The 23733-nt window shown below is 42.4% G+C and overlaps 1 protein-coding gene across 1 annotated transcript in view; it reads right to left on the bottom strand.

Moving 5' to 3' along the window:
- The window catches only part of LOC104280857 (lipoma-preferred partner homolog), a gene marked incomplete at its 3' end in the record, with an annotated part of 74160 nt that extends 51391 nt beyond the window's left edge, over nt 1-22769 (bottom strand). Inside the window, exons 1-3 of the mRNA XM_009878647.1 lie at nt 22715-22769; nt 22244-22323; nt 15112-15235 (exon numbers count right to left, since the gene is read on the bottom strand). Coding sequence (XP_009876949.1) covers nt 15112-15235; nt 22244-22323; nt 22715-22769 — 259 coding nt within the window. The remainder of the gene's footprint in view (nt 1-15111; nt 15236-22243; nt 22324-22714) is intronic.
- Nucleotides 22770-23733: the final 964 nt, after the last annotated feature.

The following is a 23733-nucleotide window of genomic DNA, read 5'->3' as shown; positions in this document are numbered from 1 at the left end:
AAGGTTCTGTTCAGCGAAGAAGGTGAAAACCATGAGCAACGGTGAAGTTTTGAGTCAGAGATGCTTCCCGTGCCAATGGCTCTGGCCTACCAACCTGGCACACCTCCTGCATGCCTGCCTGGGGAAAAATGTCTGACAAAAACAAGAAACAGGGAGGGAACCTGTCTTCCCCCTGCCAAAAGTGAGAAAAAAAAGGTGGAGAAAGGCTGGATTCCATAAAAAGTAGAGTCCTGAACAAACGGCAGCTCTCCTATTCCCAACAGTTTTGAGGCCTGGGCTTTCTTAAAGGTGTCTGACTGTATGAGAAGATGTCCCACCAAATTTCAACCAGCACCTCATTTATTTAACATCTTTTGAAAGCTCTGCCTTTCACAATCCGGCACCAGCCCAAAGCTTCCTTGGTGTTTTGAAATATGCGCTGTCTGCGTGTCGACAGCAGCCCTGCCATAAATCACACCCATCAAGCGCTAGAAACCACCTCACCTGTACACCGACTGTCCACCATCTCCTGCACTGAATTCCATCATTCCAAGTTTCTAAGCAACTCGAATCCAACAACTCTGGGTTTTTTCTCATTAAAGCATCCTACTGTGGACAGAGGTTTCCTTCTTTGCCTCAAAATCTGGGACTTTTTCAACCAGGTGCAAGGGCCAGTATTTATTTACCCTCTTGGACAAGTAACAGGAGCTTTACAATCTGGGATGGAGAGGCACTCCCATTCTGATGGGGACGCACAACATTTGTTTCTACTCAGGATGACCACAAATGTCATAACCTTAAAATATGACAGTGGTATTGACAGAAAAAGTCCTTTTAAAATAACACTTGATGTTGGTGACACTGTATTAGTTATATAATTATGCAATAATTACAGCTCTGGTCATCCTTTGGGTCATGGGACCTGCTTTTACCAGCTGGGGTAGATGGAAAGTAATACTGATAACTCTCTAAATTATTTTCAGAATGACCTCTCCGTGGCACATACTGCATATCTGGAGTCCATGATGAAGCAGTACGGTATCAAGTATCTGTAGGTTGTTATTCTCACCTAATTTTCACATTTTTCATCAGAGCTTGACGGAAAAGGAGACAGAAGTTTTATTGCTTGGCTTCTATTGGAAGTGAATTAGTATAAAATATGAGATACATATTTATAAAAAATATTATTTTATTTAAAGAAAGTATGTGGAAAACCCATCTGCACAATCGCATGTGTCACTCTCACACATACTACAGTTTTTTATTTGTAATTAGCAAGGCTTAAAAAATAATAATAAGTTAAAAAAACCCAGCTCACACCATAAAGCCAAGCTCTTTAGTGGCCCTAAGAATGCTCTGAGGTGGTGGTTTATACTCTAGGGCCTGTTGACTAACAGCAGAAGACATGAGATACGTAGATTTTGATCCATATTTATCACGATACAAATTGTCCTGACATTTAACCTGAAGTCCTCCATTAGGAGGCTCTGACGTTGATGAGCATCTACAAAGGCGCGCTCAAAGCATTACTCATCGCATTTCAAAGATGGAAGGTTCTTTCTAAATTGGCTTCTGCACGAAGGGCATCAATCGCTGTCTTCTGAATTATTCACACAATTCTTGACCCAAGAATTTTACACTGATGGAAACTGAAACCCCAAAAGTTTCCCATCTCGTGACCGGGCTGAACCAATTGGAAACTACTGATCTGATAGCCAGAAGTCATGATGAGTCCTGCCAGTCCAATGCCCTTGAGCGGGCATTAGAAAAGGCTATCATCAGCGGGGATTGTAAGTGTTTGCCAAAAACTTGGTGTTGAAAAACGTCCTGGACATCCTGAACCAATGACGGCAACCTCCATATGAAAAATGTTGGCAAATCATTGTGCTCTGAAATTTCAGGCCACTCTTTACTGGTTTACTACATAGATGGGAGTTCACTGTGAAGACAGTAAGTATATTTAATCCTCATTAAGAACTTTGGTATGACAGTAGGGAAAACTGATGGACTTGTTTACAAGCTTTAACAGAATCACCTGAAATCCACTAGACATCCAAATTTAGAACTGAGGTGTGTGTAGAGATACTCATTTCAGTTTAACCCAAGCCTGATTTTAACTGATACAAACTTCTGTCAATGTAAAAAAGTTGCATCATTTTAGGTGCAAATGGAAAGCAAGTGATTTAAACCAGTGTTGGCTTTCTGGAATCGGTCATATAAATTCAAAAGTATCTGAAGGTGACTAATTCATACATGACAGGGAGGATTGCTACGTATTCACACTCCAGCATAGGAAATCATGTGGGAGATTTTCGTCCCAGTGAAAGGCTACAACTTACGAAAGTGAGCATACAAAACAGATAAATGCAGCAACATGAGACCCAATGCAAATGTTTGAGGCTTCAAACATTTTTGAAATATATTTCATTGTTTTGCACTGCTTTAAGCATCCCCTTTGCAGCCTCTGAACAGATGAGGACCTGTGAAATACCATGCATTATGCAGCTCCTGGGAAGCCTCCAGGCAAAGTTCTAGATCAGGTGACTCAGTAAGAATTGGAGTTAAGCTTCAGGTACATGTCCGAACATTAGAATACCTATAAAAAAGTCTAAATTCCAGTACTACTTCAGAAGAAAGTCAAAGCACTCTCTCCATAGCAAGAAAGAGAGAGACTAGCATTTTGGAAACTATGGACTAAAGACTTAAAAACTTCTTTTCCTGCAGGTGAGCCCTGTTTGAGATACAATGGGTCACCACGGCATATTCCTTGCTAAGAGGGACACAAAATCAGTAAAACACTTGCCCAGGGGAAACAATTGAATTTTTCATTTTATAGTGTTACTTTCCACTGTATATTGTTTTGTTCTCCCCTGTCCCCAGTGCACAAGCATGAAGCCACTGCACACACTGATCTGAGAGCTTGGGCTGTATTTAGTCTGCCAGATCTCCAGCCAGGCTGATGTCATTTTGAGCATCTTCTAGTCAACACACACCTATTGAGGTGTGACCCAGTGTGTGTCACAATTAGACCATGCTCCAAAACACTCTTGTGTAAAATGTTACTTTTTCTTCTGAACAGCTGCAATTCTTCTAGGCCAGAACAGCTCTTGTAACTGGATATTTGCTGGATGCACACCACTCCTACTTGCTGCCTAACAGCTGTTATTCATAGTCTCAGGACTTTGGTCATTTACAAGACACCCAAGGACACAGGTCAGTTGCCTTCTCTTCCCTCCTAAATGAAAGAAAGTTGTTCTGCAAAGGGCAATAGGCAGTGATAGTTCACTTTGTGTCAACACCTCGCAATTGTATAAAACACAAGGAAGCCAAGGCTAGCAGACCTGAAGCAGCTTAGTTGGGCTCCTCACCCAATGCCCTGCCATAATCAGAACAAAGAAAAAACAGAAAAAACACCAATATCCCAAGATTAATTTGCTTTCTGTAAAGCATTGTTTTTGTTTAAAAGATAGAGCCACGCTTAGACCAACAGGCCCTTACTCATGAACATGGCATGACCAGGGCCAGCTCCAGGCACAGATCTGCAACCACAGAACAGGAAAGTCCCTCTGCCTGAAGCTTAAGGGTGGCCTCTTTTCAGACGCCTGCCTCTGACCCTCCTGCAGATGCTCCTGAAGTTTCTAATGCCGGCACAGTTTTTTGTCTAAGCCCTCTAGGCCTGCAAGTATGTGTCCCTCCCCTGCGTGAGCAAACAGAGCAGTTTCCATTCCTCACTCAGGGTAGACACAGCAGTGCAGAAAGAGACTGAAAGAGTTTAAACGACAAGCTTTCACTAGGAGCCAGCCACATAGCTGAGACAGCCCTTCTGGCTCTCCTCAGCTGCCCTGCTGAAGGAGGGATGCCGCTGAGATGGCAATGCACCAGCTGCGCACATCTGTACTGCACATGCTCCACTTTCTTCACCTTTTGAATCATGCCTGTGAAAAAAACAGTGGAAATAATTCTGTCCATAAGCAATCTTCGTTTTTTACTCCCCTCTTATTCTTGTTGCCTTGCACAGAAATTAAGTACACACAGAATAAGAGGTTATGGTTATTTCAGCATCAGTAATGGCCAGATGGAATTACACAAGCATGGCACACTGAAGCCTGTGCTTTGCCATTTTATCTTCAGAAGAAACCAATGTTTTTAGACATATACGGATAAATGATGGAATATTAAAAAACATCCCCCTCAAATATCCACTCTTATTGTAGCCATACCCTCCCACGTCCTGTCCTACCTCCACACCTTACTCCCTCCTCTAAATACACATTGGATTTGCCAATGCTGGAGACAGTCACACTTCACAAGACGATGTAGGCATCGAAAGATGGATCAGTTGATGCGAGATGTGGAGATGCAGAATGGAAAAGAAAAGAATGCCATTAGAATCCAGTATCCTGCGCTGTATATATACGCGCACACACACATATATATGCACTTCAGGATCCTCACTAATTTCAGCCACGGGACAGAAATGAAAAGCAGCTGCTCAGCTCGTGGAGATGATGATGAGAACACATGACTTGAATTAGCTGGACGTTGGCAATGACGATCACTAGGACTTTCCTGCCCAGAAGAGCTGACTGCACATGACAGTCTTCTGCAGAGCGTAAATGACCCACACTAGCAACCCTTCCAAACGTCTCCCTCCAGGAAAGCTCAGCCAGGCACAATTCCTTAACTCACAAACAATTCTTTAGCTCATCTGATCACAAACAAACCTTGCATTGAAAAGAGGGGGACAGTCAGTATTGTCATGTCCCAGTCCTTCATCAGCAGAAGACAAAAGCCTGCTTTCTGCAGTTCTTTTGGAAGCCAGATGCCAAATTCACTTGCCTTTCAGGGCAAGAAGATAATGAGGAAATAGTGGCATTTTAAAAGCTGTTGTTTTTCAGAGCATAATTTTAAATGACAACAAAACCAACCAAAATCCTCACAAAAACATTCCCTCCTTCCAACCCACCTTCACATAAAATGCTGGACATCGTCTTCATGGTCTGCCCCTGGCAGCACAGACAGAGTCAGAACATGCACTTAGTAGCTAGTTATGAACCTCTCAGGATATTGTCTGGAACCAGATTTTGTTGAGGAAATTGTACATTAAAGTTGAACACTGCTGCTAACTGAATACAGCCTGATTCACAGCTTTAAACAAATAGCTTAGTGTGGCTGGGACAGTAATTTGGAAGGATCTGCGAGAGAAAATAATTCACAACCAAAGTCCAGCTGCCTGTCTTTAGCTGTGAACAGTGTCTTACGCCTCGGAAGATGGTTGTAGCCACACCTCTATTATCTTTACAAAGTTGTTTGTTATTGCCAAGGTGTTTTACTCAACCACTGTGCTTATGTGGAGATTAATTTCATCAACTGGTAAAACCCACACACCTACCCGTGCTGTCCTCTTTTTACCCTGCTGCTGCGAACATTGTTTTTCAGGGATTAAGCTCTCACTCTTAGCTCACGCTACCAGAGGTAACAATATCTACATCTCTGTGTATGCCTTGGCAGACCCACAAGAGAAACAAAACAAAAAGTAAATGCAAATGAGCAAGTTCATAAATGAAAGTTGGTGATGAGGTATCAGATGTGGTCTCCCATCTCCGGTTTGCACCCACAGTAATCCTATCGCTACTGAAGTTTTCCACTTCCCTCAGCGGCGTTGGCTCAGGCAGGGCCACAGGACAGGCACGGCGCTTTGCCACCCTCTTCTCATCAGCTGACAAAATCTGTGCTGGCACAGTCCAGGCAGGTGACATCTTAACAGCAAGTTTCGCAAGTCAAAACAGGTTTACTCTTGGCTGCTGGTAACATCCCAAAGGTCTGCCAGGACCGGCTTCTTGTGATCTGCCTGCCAGCTTGGGATGACAGTCTCCTGACTTTTGAGCTTCGTTTGCGACCTTTGGTTGTAGCCACGGACGTGAAATCTGTGCTCGCGTCCAAGATGATATGATGAATGGCAAGGTGCATTTGCAGACATGAAAATAGTGCAGCTCACTAAAAGCAGCAGGAAAGTTAGGCTACTTTTGATTCTTTTCATTCTTTTAATTCTCCCCTACCTCTTTGCACCACCGAGAAACACTCTGTATTGATTATGCTGACATTGACAGCAGAGTTGGAATTTTTTTTTTCTGCGCATTTCGGATGAGAAAGTGGGTTATGATTCATCTCATAGAATCTGAGTCAAAGTGATTCCTTAAAAAAAATAGAGGAAAGAAAAAACCAAACAGTTTTGATGCATTTCCATCAGAAGAGAACAGGCTGGAGGAGAACACTCAGCAAATGAGACATCCCTATTTAATTCTTTTTTTACCGCATTTCACTCTCAGATGAAATCTGGCCTTTCCCCTCAACTAAACTTCAAATGACAGTCAAAATACCCCCCAAAGTTACCAGCAAGAGACAAACCACCATATGAAAAAAGAGAGCATGATACAAACGCCATGAGAAGAAGAAATAAATGCCACATCGTACCTCCCCTCCCCATGGAATGGTGATTGCTAGACTGGAAAGTAATGTATTACTATGGTGAATTATCAATTTTCCCAATAGCCTTGAACCATTTAAATGCTGAAGTGTGATACCATTAGTGGGTACATTATATTAACAACAGTTAAAATTACCAAGTGTGATCCTGGGAGTGCTTTTTTTCCCCCTTCCTTATTTTCACAGCCATGTTATTAACCCTGGAAAATAGGGCTTGTGATCTAAATGCTGGGAAGAGCATTTAGACTAGTGATTTTTTCATCAGACAAGGTGCATGAGTCCATTTTGTTGACTTTCCCCGTAAAACAAAGAGCAAAGCCAGGGCAAGGCACGGGACATGAAGGAATTCTAGGCTCAATTCCCACTTTGCTGCTGGTTCTCTGCATGACTCTGAGTGAGTCATCTAAAGTCTGCCAGTCAGCCCCTCGTTTGTGAATTAAGGAGAATAATAATTTCCTGGTCCTTGCTATATTTTCATTTGGGGAGCTCTGAGGGATGCATACTGTTTCCTACTTTATGTTTAATTTGCACATAGTGTAGCGTGACCACAGTCTTCCTAGCAGGCCTTAGATGTTACTGCAGTACAAATAAGTCAAAATATAACACGGAAGCAACTGCAAATTTAGTGCAACCAGCTTCAAACAATAGGTGGGCTATTTTCATTTTGAAAAAAAACAAGATAAAAAAAAAAGGTTCATTTATGCCGGCTCATGTGCCTAACTAACTCAAAGAGAAATTAAAGTGTTTTCATGTTACTGGGACAAAGATGTGTCCAGGGCTGCACAGCTGGAAGTGTGGTTTCTAACTCCAGCTCCAAAACTGCCTGCCTGAATTTCTCTCCAAAATTTAGCCTTAGGTTATGATCCAAAAAAAAAAAAAAGAATGTCTGGAGGCTTAAAATGCTCCAGAGCTCTATCTGAAGTGAAAATTATTTCTATAAAACTAAATCCAGAAGAACATTCTCATTCTCTCATAGACATGCATACATACACTCTCTCTTAAAATACCTGTACATGAGAATATAGTGCTTAGGAAATCCTGGATGGAAACTCCTAGTTTCACTCTTCTCCATGAAACAGATCTAACAAGAGGAAAGGGAGAGTAAACCTTCTCCATCCCGCATGCCCCTGGACTAACAGTCTGCCTTCAGGTCCTGGCCCCCTCAAGGAGACTCCCAGCCAGTGGTCCTTGGGTGCTACAATTTATGGTTTTTAGTGAGGTGATGACGTACCCCTCTGAGACAAGCCAACTCATCTCATGTGGGGCAGGAAACAGCCATAACGTAGGTCACACTTTCACTTCTTAATGACCTGAGTTAGTTACGGACCAAGGACCTTCAGCCAAAGGCCGGATGGCTCATTGTCAATTCTTCAGCCATTTCAGTCCATAGAGATTTGACTCTGGGCATACAAGCTTATCATGAACAAGCTAGATTCTCTTTGAACTGCTTCTCAAATAAAGGCAGAAAGATTTACTGTGTAGGACTATTAATTTTTGGTGGTCTGGCTAGTAGGCTCATAATTGTCCAAAGTCTTTTCGGAAAAAGGCTGAGTTTTGCTATCCATTTGTACAGTTCCTAGCACACTAAGGGCTCTGTCATAATGTAAGAAATATCTACTATGCTCATGGATTAATTTTTTTTTTCCTCGTGGATACGTTAATTTTTTAAACATGCTGAAGAAACCTGTAGAATACAGCTGTACTTTAGAAAGACACACCCCTGACATTTCATTATAAGATCTCACTTCTCTTAGAAGACAGCAGGAAAGCTGCAGCTTTTGTTTACTGACTGTTGGGACAAACCTAATTCCATTCATGGCCTGAACCCCACCTTTCTTTCACAGCACAAAGGTCATCACAGAAATCCCTTTGCTAAAATGCTACCTTGGTAATTTGCACTTATTCTGCATTAAATGACTTCTGCATCCAATCAGTTCTGTTCAAAAGTGAAAATATATCTACGTTGATTGCCAGCAACTCAAGCTAAACCAGGGACTTAAAACCATCAAGGAAGTCACACAGCTTGTGACTTGTCCCAGCTGGTATTTTATTAATTAGAGTAACAGAGGGTAATTCTGGTTTTGATGCAAGATTTAGACCCCATCTGTGAAGCACTGCTAGTCTATGAAGAGACTGTGCTTCAGAAACACTCATGGTGCAAAGCCTCATCCACTCTAGCATGGGTAAGAAAGGGAAAAAGGGAATGTGACCCTCCTGCCTCCTGGCACATGTGGGTACAAGGTGCTCAGGGCTTACAGGAGCGCAACTGTCCCTCATTGCTGACTGCTAGAGGATCTGCTTGATCTTCATTAAAGAGATGTGCACTCAAGGCTTTATATGGCTAAGATCCATGGCACAAAAAGACCTAGGTGCTCAGTTTCACAAAACATTTTTTCCACAATTACTGCAGAGCAGGATGTGGGTCACATCAAGAGCAGGAAGAATAAGACTTATACATTGTCTTTCAAATGCTGAAGAGTAGCTTAAACCAGATCACAGACTCTCTGCACCTGTTTTATCTTGACTTTCTCATGGCTGGAGATAGGTGCAAGTAGACATGGTATATTTTGCTCTCCAGCCACTCACTGGTCTCCTCTTCTTCTCTTCCCACTTTAGAACTGTAGGCCAAAATTCACCCTGTAGGTTGCACTGAGACTACCCCTGCTAAATCTGCTCTCCAAACTCTACCTGTACTTGCTGTGCAAGGATGCCGGCAGTCACAGAACTCCCTCAGAGCAAGCTAGACGGGCGTTGCAAGCATTGACAGAAGTGAGACTGAAGAAACAGGCTCTGAAAGCCATTTACGAGGGTAATTCAAGCCCCTGGGGAGCAGAGGGAGGGTGACTCCCCTTGCGGCAGGCCACAAGAGGGCAGCTGGATGTTGATGGTGCCGCACCATGACCTCCCCGAGCGCACGCTGCTCCCAGCCTTTGAGGCTGTGCACAAACGCTGGAATATGGCTCGAACATAAAAAAATAATAGCTTGAACTACAACGGAGAAAAGGGTCCCCACTATATGTCTGTTCTTCCTGCTTTTGTGAGTGGTTACAAAACAGAAAATGACTGTCGGCTCATCAGTCATTGAAAATCTAACCTACTATTTTCTGTCCCAGATGTTGTTCAGATGAGGACAAATGCTACTTTGCACCAGAAATCTTGCCTTTAAATAAAAGGCATGACGACATATCACATTACATGATAAAAATACGATGGAATGATGCTCTCGTAATAATAATATGCATCTTTTAATGATAACCTTTTCAGAAGAGACCTAGGAATACAGGCAAGATATGACAACTTTCATTTTCTTTTTCTGGTGGTAATTCAGAAGAAACTAAGAATCTCTTTGAGGGTACAGAAGTGTCTGACGAAGACTGAAATGCCATGCAGAACATGTTCAGCTGAGAGACACTGTAACTGTTCAGCACACAGGGACATGTCAAAGGAAACAAAGACACCATGAACTGAAGGATGTTGTACCTGGACAACCCACTGTGACTCCTCACCTGAAGCTTCTATGGCTCTATCACACTCTCTCCCACATCTGACTTGGACTGCTTCATGCTAACTCACTTCTTGCCTCTCGAGCAGTAAAATTAGAGAACACCTTCAACATGATTTAGACACTGGGTCGCCCGTTAGTGAAGGATTTTTACCTTACGAACAGAAGCCTAATGGAGATGCAAAGCCAGTGAGTTGAAAGGTTGACAGAGCCTTTACAGATTCAGTACGGGTGCCACATGTCGTTCTTGAGTCTTAACTGTGACACTGCATCTCAAAGATCCACCGGAGATCAAGGCTTCTCCATGGGGGGCACTCATACAATTGCTGCTGGTAATTAGCTCCTGTCTGAAGGACTATGCAGATTAAGTGCCTTGTAACAGGGTGAAAAAGGAAGTTTGGAAAGATGAAATGATCTGCCACAGGTCTTAAAAGAGGTCAGGATGAGAAGGAAAGAAGTCAAGCATCCTGCTTAATGGCCTAGCTCCTCAGGCTAACTCTGCATCACCTCTCCCATTGGCAAAATCAGAGCATACAGCAAACACACAAGAAAGTTACATATCCTGAATTATCAGTCTGAGATAGATCAAGGTCCCTTTATTGCACAAGCTGAGTATTTTCAACAGGACTGTATCAGTACCTCTCCTCCCACTAAGTGCATCCCTACAGCACACTGGAACTACAAAAGCAGACTGCTACTGGTGGTTCCTTTGGTAGCTCTGAGTGCTTACGGTAAGATATCAGCAAAAGTTTCTTCCCACCAGTCAGGGAAACTCCTCTGCTGTGGGGAGTGACTCAGCTGGGACATAGTCCAGAAGGCAACAGGAGATGAGGGGCCCCAATGGCACTTTTCCAGTCTTAATCAGCACTGTCTGCACAGTGATGGAGACTGATAAACTGGCAGAAGTCATTTCTTTCTCTGAGACTTGAAACAGTAGTCCAGAACAGTTGTGATCTTTGTGTGTGTGTATTTTGGGTTTTTAATGCAAAAGTAAGGGCTTTAATTTCCCACGGTGGCCAGCAAACAATTTTGATAGTTCCATGCTAATCTCCTGTAAAATATCCATTTCTCCTCCTCCAACCTTACCCAATTTCCACTCCATCAAGTATTCTTCATTTTCAGCAAATCAGACATGCCTATTTACAATAGCACACTTATCAATGGGGAAGGCTATGACAGAGAGAAACCATGCGTACTGCACAGTGCATAAGACATTTGGGAATCCTTTCTAATAAAAGGGGATTTGATTGAAGAGAGCCAACTACCACAGATCAGCAACTGAATCAGCAGTAAAGAAGAAAGAGTAGCTTAGGCTTAAGAGACTTCATTTTGCTGATCTGCCAAGGATTTCTTAGGCGAAGTCACTCCTTAAGTCACTCCATAACCTACAGGAGGATAGGAGGGGACACGCAAGAAAAATCGGGGTGCTTAGACTTAGTATGGTAGCGTGGCCTTTCAACTAAACTAAGTTAGGAAGAATACTCAGCATGAATGTCTAACTCCTAAAAATTCAGTTTGGGGGTTTTTTTTTATTCTTATGCTTAGAGATGATACTTACATGCTTAAGCACTGTCTTGACAATGGCAACTAGAGGATTCCCCAGTGACTGGATCGTGCTGCTGTGGTGAGTTTGGGCAACAAACCGCTGCGAACTGTGATCTTGCTGCTCCAAAATGCGTGCTGCTCCTGGCTGCACCGGGAAGGCAGTGTGAACCATGCTGTGCTGCCAAGCTCTGTGTGCTTGCATGAGCGATCACTGGCTAGAAGAGTTCCCCCAGCTCCCAAAATCACCTTCAGTAATTTCCACCCAGGGGAGGTGGAGAGAGGTGTAGTGAGCAGTGACCTGATGGAAGTGCTGGCTGTCCGGCTCCTGAACTCAGCTGGCTTGGTCTGCCAACAGTACCAGCTGGCATTTCCAGGGCAAAGAGACAACTTCTGTGGCTCTTACTCCTCTTCCCTCCCCAGGAAACTCCACTCTGCCCATGCTGACTCCAGAATAAAGATGGCTTTATTGAAAACCAGAAATCCAGCAAGTGAAATTGCAGAAGGGAGATGGTTACAGAAAAGATCCCAGAGTGCTGACGGGCCAAGTAAAATGACCTTTCTCTAGCCTGACAGTTCAAATGTAATTATTCCAACAAATTATTTTCATGACTTAATATAACGCCTTGCAGCTTTCTAGCAAGGTTAATTAGATTCCTCAATTCAAAACCTATCTGCTTTTAACCAACTTTTAATATGCTGAAATCCAGTTTTCTAAATTCAAACTAATAAAAGTGATTAGCTGACAGCTATCTGGTATGCTACAATTACCATGGCATTTAGACCTCGGGCAGAGGATATTTAATGCAAATCAGAGTCAACGTCTCTGCCCATTTGTCCTTTTTCTGATTATTTGATCAATGTGCCATATGAATCTTGTACAATCCACGCTACCGTGCTAAATAAATAAAGAACAAAGGCAGAGATACTGGTTGAGACAGTTAACCAAAGTTGAAAGACTCTTTTTTTTCCTCCCACACTTAATTTGTTCTTTCCACATGAACATGAAGCTACTGAAAGGCACTGCCTGACAGCTCAAGTAGATGGGTATTTAGCTCTGACATAGCCAGAATTAGTACAGAACTCCCAGCCTGCCCTGCCATATCAAAAAGCCTCATCCACTGTAACTCCAGAGACCATAATCCCCTGGAAGTAGCTCAGGCTGGAACAAACCTAGAAGGAAGAGGGCAGCCCACCATAAAAAGCAGTTGTGCTCCAGAACTGCTGGGTTTGTTCTATGTTTTTCTTGGTAAGTATATAATTAGTTGTGGCCCTGTCTCCCAAATGGCTGCATGGGGCACAGCGTGCTTAGAGAGCTGAGGAGGGAGTTCAGCCCCGCACACAGTTCTGCACATCAAGAATGCCAAGGCTGGATACAACATCAGAGGTGACCTTCAGTGGCATCGACTCAGTGAAATTAGAAGATCAATCAGGTACATCTTATAATTAAACACCACCTGCCCAAGGTAGGACTAAGGTTGCAGGGCTTCCATCTTCCTGCTTATATCATGCATGATTATTCTATTTTTGATTATGCTACCGCTTATGTAAACAACACTGGCAAAATTTCTGAATGGTCTGGAGCCTCCTTTCCACGTTCTTGTTTCCTGTTGAATTAAGACCTATTGGTATGGCATTGATCTACCCTCCCATCTAACAGCCAAATTGATGACATAACATTGACAGACTTTATGTTTCAACCCTTTGAGCTATGCAGCCCTTTTGGATGAAAAAACTTGGATGTACCACACTCTCAAACACAGCAGAGCTATTTCAGTGGTACAGTATTAGTCTTCAAAACCTGAACATTTCAGCTTCATAAATACTACTGCTAAACAAAACTAAAGCTCCACTTCAGGAAGCAATTTCTAAGCTGTGAGGATAATTAATGACTACCACAGCTTATCAGGGTAGGTGGTTGACTCACCATTGCTTGAAGTCTTTAAGATAAGATTAGATTTTTTTTTTTTTTCAAAGTCATGATTCAGTCATGTTTCTGGAAGAAACCGAGAGTAGGACATTAGGCAGCATAAGGTCCTTTCTGACCTTGGATTCTGTGAATCTCCAAGTTCTTTGTTCACCTGCCTACCTTCTTGGGCTATGAGGAGAACTGGGTGGGCTTTGGTCTATCAACCAGATCCTGCCACTCATAGCTCTGCACTAAGAAAATGATTGTAATCAAATCCCAAGCTTTAGGGCTTCAGCCATCTGCCTGAAGGGAGCGGGAAAAAAGTTTCTTCCTCTTGCCTGCCCATGCTAATGGCTAAATACATTGCGTTTGTTTGGCTGTTGCTTCGCTTTTAAAACATCAGAGAGTGGACAGAAATGGATATGGGCAGAGATGAAGTCAAGTGCAGCAGCACAGAATGCTCTCTGGTTATCCTCCCTTCAGTAGTTCTTGCTCATACCTCAGATCTTGCTAGCCATCAACTCGGACGACTATCAGTGTTTATAGAGAAAACATTTTGGCTGTGAAGGTAGAGACCACAGAAGGTAAAAGGTATTGATGGAGAATGGGGACTGATACCAACCCCAACTAGAAGGGCCATGGTGTTTGATGAGAACATCTTGACCTTCCCACATAATCAGATCTTTGTCAGCAGAAGATTCTTTTTTATTAATGAAACCTTGGTTCCACCTGCTTTCTGATTAAATCAAACCCTGGAAGTTTCTTAAAGCCAGAAATGTTTTGGTTCAAATAAAATACATATCAAATAGACCTAGGGGGCAATCTAAATGATATTTTGAAGAAATTATGAAATTAAGGAAGATGAAGAATGTAAAATCAAAGTCCAATCGCAGTCTTTACAAACTATGGCAGTTTGTTCCCTAAAACCATTATCACTCAAGTCTTTAAGAAATTAAGCATACAGACAAGATGCATCAAATATGCCCAAGGATCTTGACTTTAACAGAGAGTTCAGAGACCCTATCACACATGTTTTATAGAAAGGCAAGATATATATTTTGCACCTACAGATGCCTGAGAAAATTCCATTCTATACCACTTAAATAAGGAAATCAGCTGCTTATCTTTTTCTAGGCAAAGAAAACGACATGGTTATGAGCCAATTAGTTCAGATTTAACTTCCTCGTACTTGTTGGAACCAGTTCTAGGCTAACAGGTCTCCATGTAAAACCAACCTGATTGATTCAAAATGGATTTCCCTTTAATCTGTGCCAGCATATGGAAAATGAAATTCCACGCCTAGGGAGCAGAACACATTTGCACTGTCATGTTTTTTTGCAGCTGCAACAAAAGGGATGGGGTAGGTGGGCAAGAAAGTGCATTGCACCTGAATTCAGCCTGGTAGTCTAGAAGCTGGAGATACATGGTGTGAAAATGAACCAGTTGCTGAAAAATTCAACTTTATAACCAGAAAGACTATGAGCATACAGCAAGTGAGGGTGAGACTTATGCTGAAATTACAGAGGAATTCCTACGGATGATTACACTTCCAGCCCAAGCGTGGAAAGCAAATCCATCAATACAAATGTTACTACATTAAGAGCACAACCGTCAGACCTCCTCGCTACCAAACTTGGTAAATACAGGAAGGGGCTACAGACAGATTGATTCAATGTGGTGTGGCACTGCTCACCAAAGTAGTCATCAGAAGGAGGATTCTCCATGTCATACAGCATTTTCTTGGTAAGATGTTCCAGCTCATCCTCAGGTCTGAAGGCAGGAGTGCTTGATGCAGGTCCAGAGCTTGGATACCCACCCTGAAAAAAAAAGGACAAACAGTCTGTGATGTGGTATAAAAGCATTTGCCTACAGTAAGAGGGTCCATTGGCTGTTCAGTGTTGAACTTCATTCTTTGTTTTATTTTTGGGTTTTTTTTAAATCCCAAGGGATTCACTCAAGTAACCATTTCATTTAATGTAATGAAAATGGACTCCTAAAAACATCCAGTGAAGTGTTATATATCCCCCTAGAATGAGAAGTATTCTGTGCCTCATAATTAGGTGTCTACTGGGTAGCACACAACAACAAATAGAGGAGAAAATTATTCCAAGGATAACTTAATACAAACATTTTCCAACACTGAAAAAGGCTTTGGAAACATTTCAGTTTGGATTTGGCAAAAGCTTCCATCACTTAACAATGCAATATAAAAGATGCTAGAACAATCCTTCCTACAGTGGTGGAGTATATGGACGAAGATAGATAATCCCAAGCTGCTAGTTATGTTCTCCTCTTGTTTGTTTTGACACAAATCCTGCTGTTAACATTAGTGAAAGCACGAGCGGGTCCACAGATTTTTAACATTAGGGATACAAAGGTTTTAATATGTGCTTAGAAACTGAGCCCTCTTGGCCTTCATATGCTAATAGCTGGCACACAGCATTTGCACTCTGTCTCAGTTAGTCTTCTCCCTGGAAAACAGCAGAAGTACAGGCATATTTCGAGAAGCACAGAAATAGCCTCCTGCCTAGAAGTTCCTTAGGAGAAGCTAAGTTTGGTGTCCATAATGAGAAACTCGGTCATTTCAGGATTAAAAAGTGCTGACACCAGCTTCCCTTGTGTACACTGCTTTCTTGAAAGACTTGCATGCAAAAAGTAACTTATTTATGAAATGCTGCGTTTCAGTAAAGCAAGTGATTTCATTGATTAATTGCTGCCTTCATCAAGGATTAGACCTTATGTATAAAACTTACGAGCCTTAGTCTACAAGGAAGCATTTTTCCATGTTCCATGCCTACTGAAATGGGAAAAAGTGTAAAATTACTGGAGAAACAATACAGTGGACACATCTATCTGGCTTATAGATACTACATCTAACATAATGAATCTTTATTGAGCCAGTCATGTTCAACAGAGAACAGTAGCTTTAAAGTACTGCAAGAGAATTAACTAAATTCTTTCACGCTTTTTTGTTTCCGGCAAGATTTCAAATGAGACATCAATCAACGTAGGGAAGGTCTCAGAATGACGCTCAGCAATAATACTTCAATCATTGACTCCCAGAAAACAAATACATGTTCCTGACCTTATCATATGTTTTTTCTAGGGCTCATGCTAAGCTGTACACCACCACCCCTCTTGCTTGCTGACCTGATTTACCTCACAGGCACTGCACCCACAAGCGCAGCAGCACGACTGGCCATGCCCACACAGACCAGCAGTTGCCCCCCTGCCTGCCCGCCAATTGCTTTTTTAACAGAGCAGCAGCAGTGCAAAGCGAGATGGGTGGCATGGTCCCCTGGAAGAAAGGGCACCTGGAATAAGCCCCAGGCTGGATAATTTCCCCGGAGGGCTGTACAAGGTCTACTTGCCGTATGTTCAGCTTTTCTGATTAAGAATATAGATTGAGCCTACCATACATCCAGGTTTTCCAGAGATGTTTTCTTCTTTTCCTCAGCTATTTTTTCTGAGCAATATTCAAGGGTAGTGGGCATTTGTCAGGATTTCTAGATGCCTAGCGGTCCTTCTGAGGAAGCTGTTGAACATCTGGAAATCCTGAACATCTGCACATAGATCAGTAAACTCTATTGTATAAATGCAACCATGCTGATGTGTTTGGGTTACCACAACTTCTTTTTTCATATGGGGAGACGGGCCGGTACGGCGTACAGGCCTTCCATTTGCTTTCTAAGTCCTGTAGGTGCCATCTCTGTGATACATATCATTTTGGTGGGGATAAGGCCATTCCTATGACTAGGAGTTTGAGAGCCAGGTATTAGACCCAGCGCACCCAGATGGCCTTGGCCAGTGCTTTGCGGCTGTTTTTAGAAGGCTAGTTGAAAGCTATTTCATTAAAAATAATAAATAGCATAACTCTAAAAAATAAGGTTTATTAATAAGCCAATTAAAGGTGCCAAATGCAAAGCATTTAATCTTGGAACAGCCTATTTATTCCCCTTTGCTCTCTTGTTTCTAAGAGCTGACCATGAATCTCGCCTGAACATATATTTTAACACAGCAAGTGCAGCCAAGGATTTATTAGCTAAAGAAATCAATCTGGCAACTGAACCTCTTAAAATATTATGCCATCTATGGTTTCCACACAGAAAGGAATGACCATTGCCACCCCATCGACAGAGAGTCCTTCCCTAGAGTTTGCACAGGGAAGACAGCACAGCGTGAGCAGACTGTAGCCCCCATCCCTGTATTTTTCCTGTTAGCAACCCCGAGTACGGCACAAATGTGTGGAAGTGTCACGCTCCACCCCTCCTGCGGGGCTCTGTCCACATATAATCTGAAACACTGCTTTTACCCTTGGGCATTTTAATATAAATGGGCCAAACCAGAAGGCATGAGCTGCTGTCTGTTCAGCAGAAACGGCTGGCGAGATACACGAAGTTGAAGAGATTTGCCCATCGTCACACGCGGGCGCTAAGACAGAACCTGCGAGCCCCATGTCTTCAGCTTTGCTCACAGTGTACCAGGGCCACAGCCAGCGCTGCAGATCCACACCAGCCACTTTCTGACCCAACGGCACAGTGGCTGCAGGCCGTCGCCAGCCAGGCTGCCGCAGGACACCGCGGGCAGGTGTCCGCTCTGCCAGACCAGCTTCCCATTCCTCCCGATCAGGCCCCCCTCATGTCTGCTTCAGTAAGGGCTTGGGCTGCACCATTTAAAATGAAAGACCCAAATCTGTGTTCTCAGTTCTGTCTGACTTTGGTTTTGGAGGCCACGTTGCCTTGTACACACAATAAATTGGCTGCTCTCATTTTTTATCTACGTTGCATTTTTCCAAACCAGGCAGATTTCTTATCCAGTATCCAATGTCAGCAAAAATAAGAAATACCAACCACCATGTTATGCGACGCTTTAACTTATTTTGACTAAAATGCTATGCCTTTTTGACCAATATTTAAGCAGTGCTAGGCATATCTTTTTCCTCCTCGTATGGCACATGCTGACTCTGTGCCTCCAGGAAAATGCATTTCATGCATATGAACACGCTGTTGAGTTTGCTGGGACACGCACGCACACAAACATAGAGAGAAAAGCATATCCTTAGTCCAATCTAAAATGCTTGTTTCAGCAAAACAGTTTCCTTCCTCCTCCTTTGTTAGGTCAGGGTAAAAATATAACTGTGGCTTTCCTTACAAAACAGAGTTGTGTCGCTGTTGTTTATTAAACTTCCTCTGTTTTCTCCTGATCTGTACAATGATCAAGGCTGTCTAGAAATCCAATTTTCTGTCTGATCTACCACAGTTATCTTCATGCATTCTCTTTTCTCCATGATGCTTCAATGCACACAAATATCTACTTCCTTAGCTAGGCACAGAGTTGGGGTCTGCGCTGAGTTGCGACATGGCCTCCTAAATTCCCTGAGCACCACTCTGCCTTGCTAACCACAGCAATATCAGAGGTGATAAACTGAACCATGAAAATAGAAAAGAGCCTTGGTCAGCAAAAGCTCAGCAGGAGGGACCATGCTTTGGGAGAGCAGGAGCACAAGAGTCCAAACCTTTGCTACTGCCATCAAACATGTCACAACTGCAGTCAGAGGTACAGCTACGAATGCAATCATGAATAAACATTGTCCTGCATGCCTAGTTAATGGATGTTTAGGGAAATAGCAACATTTCCAAGGTTAAACCCTGTGGCAGAAAATATCTTCATGCTACAAATGAAAGGAAGTGAGTTAATCGCTTGGGTCACTCTCAAAGTGCTGCAACAACATCTGGCTCATCTTCCTCATTAAAGCTCAGTTCCTAAAAAGCCAGGTCAAAAGAAGCAGTTTTGTGGAATCACTGCATAATTATTTTGGTACATGAAGTTCATACTTGTTTCAGTGCTTCTCTGGCACGTGCTTTCTACTCCAGACCTCACTACTTGTAATCAGCTGTCTCTGATGTAATGGCTGCCTAGAAAAGGGAGCTCTGCAGTTAGTGCATTGCATTCATCAACATGAACCTACCCCATCCACAGATAAAGTTTATCCAGGAATGCGTAAAAAACACAGCGCAAAATTTGCAAGGACGTCTGGAGATGATGCTGTGATGCACCATCGTTCAGAGTGCACTGTATGTGGTCATTTTTCTCGTCCATTTGCAAACGTTGTAGAAGGAACTTCTTCTCTGAGAGAAAATAACTTCAATTATGTGTTCCCAATTACAGAAACGTGGAAATTATCTTCTTTTCAGAAGGTAGAATTAGCCCAATTTGGAATTGAAAGGCAGCCAGAAACATCTTTCACTGATACTTACTTTCCCTTTCATTTTTTTTCTTCTTGTTCATCTGAATAAAGTTAGCACTTTCCTTTCACTTCACTCACCAAAACCGATCATCAGTTAAATAAACAGTCAAATAGCATCACAGCACATTTTTTATTCAATGGCCTGATGAAGACCATACTTTTTCATTTTAAGTTATTGACTGTCCAAAAACAATTGCAAACTTCCAGACCAAAAAAATTCAGCATGGTGTCACATCTTTCACGAGTTCCCAAAGAAATATCAAGATTGCCTGCAGCTGTAATTCAGTTTATAATTAAGGTCAACTGATCTCTCTTATAGAGGAGATACACTGGAATAAAAAAATTTTAATTCTTGATTTATTTTCCCAGTGAAAAATTACAGCTGCCAGAGCACCTACAGATTCCTGAAAAGACAATTCTGCCTAGATTCCCTGCGACATGCACATCCTAGGTTTACTCATGGTCAGATAATAATTCACTGAGATCATTTGAAGAAGCTGCCCGGCACGAGGAGGTCCCCACTGACAACAAGTGACCTCCTGCTCACATTGGCAGCCCGAAACCACAAGTTTTTGGGCAGGCAGGAGCGAGGTCTCCTTTGGGATGTGTCGGAGAGGGACAAGCCACTGGTTCCCTTGCTGCCTACCTGCCCTGCCACCGCTTCCCACCGCAAACCAGCAATCCAGAACAGGCAGGTCTGGCAGCAGAGACCTCATTTGTTAAACACTGGCTTGCTTTGAAATAGGACAGTTCTGCAACTACTTCAAAGCTCTTGGGTATATTTTTCTTTATTTCTAAACTTCATTTGTGTAACTGTATCCTCACTTAGTTATCCATGCACATTCCCAGCCCTATTCTAATCCTGCTAAGCTCTTAGTTTCAACGGTCTCTTGCAACAGTAAATTACACAGAATTTGAGCAATAACAATAATAGTAATAATAAAAAAAATTTCTCTGTTTTAACTTCACAGTCTGCAATTTTGCCCAAACAGCTCTTTTTCGTACACTGTGAAACAGGGATGCAGACAGGTGGAAGAGGAGGTATCTTGTCTGATAGTTTTAAAAGGAAGACAACAGAGCCAGAATGCAAAATCATTAAATAGCTGAGAAATTCCCAGGACTTTTGAAAATCAGGCTGCTCATACAAGATGCCTGTTTCGACCCTCTGGAGCCCAGCTTTTGGCTTATAATAATAAAAATAAAATCTTGTTCTCTGTGTATTGATACCGAATTCAATAGGATCACCATACATGCACCCTAATTACTCTGTAAAATGGGTTTAACAATATTTCTCTCTTAATTAATCAGTGCCTGCAAAGCTCTCCAAGCTTCTGTGATGTGACTACACAGTGACAGTGTTTTATTAATCACCAAGCACCATAATAAATAAGTATGACTATTTTGTCCTTGGTTTGTTTGTATTCTATTATACACAAAACAGACTAAGTAGCTTTTCTTGCTATTCTTCACGTTCTCACTAATGTTTTAATTCTGGAAGTGCTGGTTATTTTTGCTAGGTATTACGAAAGTTGGATAATCTGTAAACACCGCGATCTGCTGCTTGCCTCCACATTGAGCACGACTGTTAGCTTCCACGCCTGTTATGGGGAGTTGTTGTTTCTGCCAGGCACTGTCGTTTGTTGATGTATTCAGGGTTAACAGGAGACAAGCTAGATTTTTATGGAGCAACGCTGGCCATTTCTCATTAGAAAAAGCAAACCAAACAGATCTCCAAGTAATAAATATTCAGCATGTTATCTCAGGGAACAGTAGATTTAAACTGTATTTCAAATAAGCCCACCTATAAAACACTACATTTAAAAGTCCCATTGCTCCTTAAATGTATATACAGAAACAAGTGCAGCAGTGCCTGATCTTGCCTGGGGCCTCTTGGCCCTATCATTACACAAATATACTTTACTTGTCAAGGCTTATCTCATATGAAAAGGGGAGCAGGTTGTTCTGTTTTGTTTTCCTATTAACGCCACTTACTTTGGTAACAGACATTTTAGGCACTTTAAGAAAAAAGCCATGAACTCAAGGCACAAGCTGGATAGTACTACTGAGAGGAAGAATGAGGCATCCCCACTGTACCAATGCATGAATAAAGAGATTGCATCATTTTAGCCCTACGTTTTTGGCTGGAAGAGCTTGGGCTGCTTCATAAAATTACATCAGCAGGTCCTATGCTTACTTGTCTATTAGTTTCAAGGTTGAAAGCTCTATTCTGTTCTAAGCTCCTTTCCTTTCCACATCTCTCTGGGCTCAGAGTCAAGCACTCTCTTACTTCATGCATCATCACCAGCAGTAAAGACCCTATAGGCTGCTTATCAACTCCCCTCCTCTTTATGTCATAATACTGTAGGCTTCCAGGGCTGCCTTCAAAGCATTAATTAATTAAGCATTAGATTTATTGATATCAGTAGGTCAAAACCCGCATTTCAGAGTAGGAGCCGTAAGCATCCATAGGAGATGACAATCTCAAAACCTCAGTCCTGAGCTATGTAGGGAAGTGCTAGAGACGAGTTTGAATTTGCTTCTTGTCATCTTGGCTATACATCTTGGGGTACAAACTGACATCCAGGGCTTCGTGCCTGGGCAGATGATGAGCCTCAACACCTGTACAGAGCTTCCGCGCGTAAAACTCAGGTAGTATTCCTGAAAGACATAGAGGTGTGAGGAACTCTGGTCACAGCGAGTGGCACTCCAAAGCGAGGCTGATGATCTCCCCACCAACTGAGCTGCATCCTCAATCTTACTGCACAAGCACAGGGGCACACCTAGCGAAAAATGCTCCAAAGTTCATACCGACGGAAAGAGATGTGTTTGCTCATACAGTATGCACCTAGCCCAGGCAACTCATCGCCACAATAAAACCACTGAAAAACATACTCTTTGTCCAAAACCCACCCTTCCAGAAGTAGCCCTAAAACCCAAGGAAATAACCGAGCTTCATCCTTTTTTAAGTTTTCCCTTTGCAAAACACTTCACAAAGGCCGAGCTCAACCAGAGGATGAAAAACAACACCGCGCACCAGGCTGACACACACCTCCGGAGCGCTGCCTTCTCTGGCGGACCACGGCGACGAGGGAGCTCACCGCCATTCACCCCCGGGGTCCGGCTGGGTGTTTGTGCAGTGAGCACCACCTGTCCTGCGGTTCAGGTTCGTCGGCTATTGAAAAAATAGGCTGCCCCAGCTGCAGTGCCTTATCAGGTAATAAAAACAGAAGTGCTGGGGCACCACTTGTTTCAAAAGAAAAATAAATCTCATCATTTTAATGGTACTAATTTTGCATGTGAAACTTGCATTCATACTGTATTAACAGTTTAAATATAGCTTTCTTGCCAGATGCCTGAATATGCTAGAAAAGATACTTAAAATATGCAAATTGGGTTTCTGTTTTAATACACAAAGAAACTTAAAATCACATCACTTTCCATTACCAAGACAGGTTTCAATCTAAGCTTTTTTCATGTGAAAACTATAACAGCAATCAAATGGTTAACCAAATGTGTTTAACCCACTATCTGTAGTCTCACTTTTAGTCAACTGTGACATGGGCCATTACACTTCCCAGGACACCAGTGACTTAAATGAAGACTACATATTTTGCTTAACATTAAAAGATTATAAATATAAATTACAGCTAGAAAAAAGCTTCTCAGGCTGAAGTGGATGCTTGGTTCAGCATCCACAAGATTGGAGGGCAGGATTCCTGAGTATTACCCTCAGCAATATTCTTAACCAGTCTGATCCTGCACCCTGCTGTTATAAATGGTGTTCATAATGGTTGGCTGTCTCAAGAGAGTTTGAGAGTCTCAATGAACTTCTGATTACAAAATTCTTTGAGATCCTTGAATGAAATATGCTGAATGAGTACAAATTATGACTACTATTAATTATCTTTAGTAGCCAAGATTGTGCCTCCTTCCACTCACATGTGCCTACGTTTGTCTTTTAAGATTGTAACATCTTCAAAACAAACACTGGTCTCCCAACATGCCCCTCAGTGGTCTTGTATAAATAAGAGTGATAAGAATATTAGCAAAAACAATAGTGTGGCAAAA

Source organism: Apaloderma vittatum, unplaced genomic scaffold (assembly GCF_000703405.1).
Source record: "Apaloderma vittatum isolate BGI_N311 unplaced genomic scaffold, ASM70340v1 scaffold20561, whole genome shotgun sequence".
Taxonomy (NCBI): domain Eukaryota; kingdom Metazoa; phylum Chordata; class Aves; order Trogoniformes; family Trogonidae; genus Apaloderma; species Apaloderma vittatum.
The sequence above is the reverse complement of the archived record's forward strand: the minus strand, read 5'-3'. Positions and strand labels throughout refer to the sequence as shown.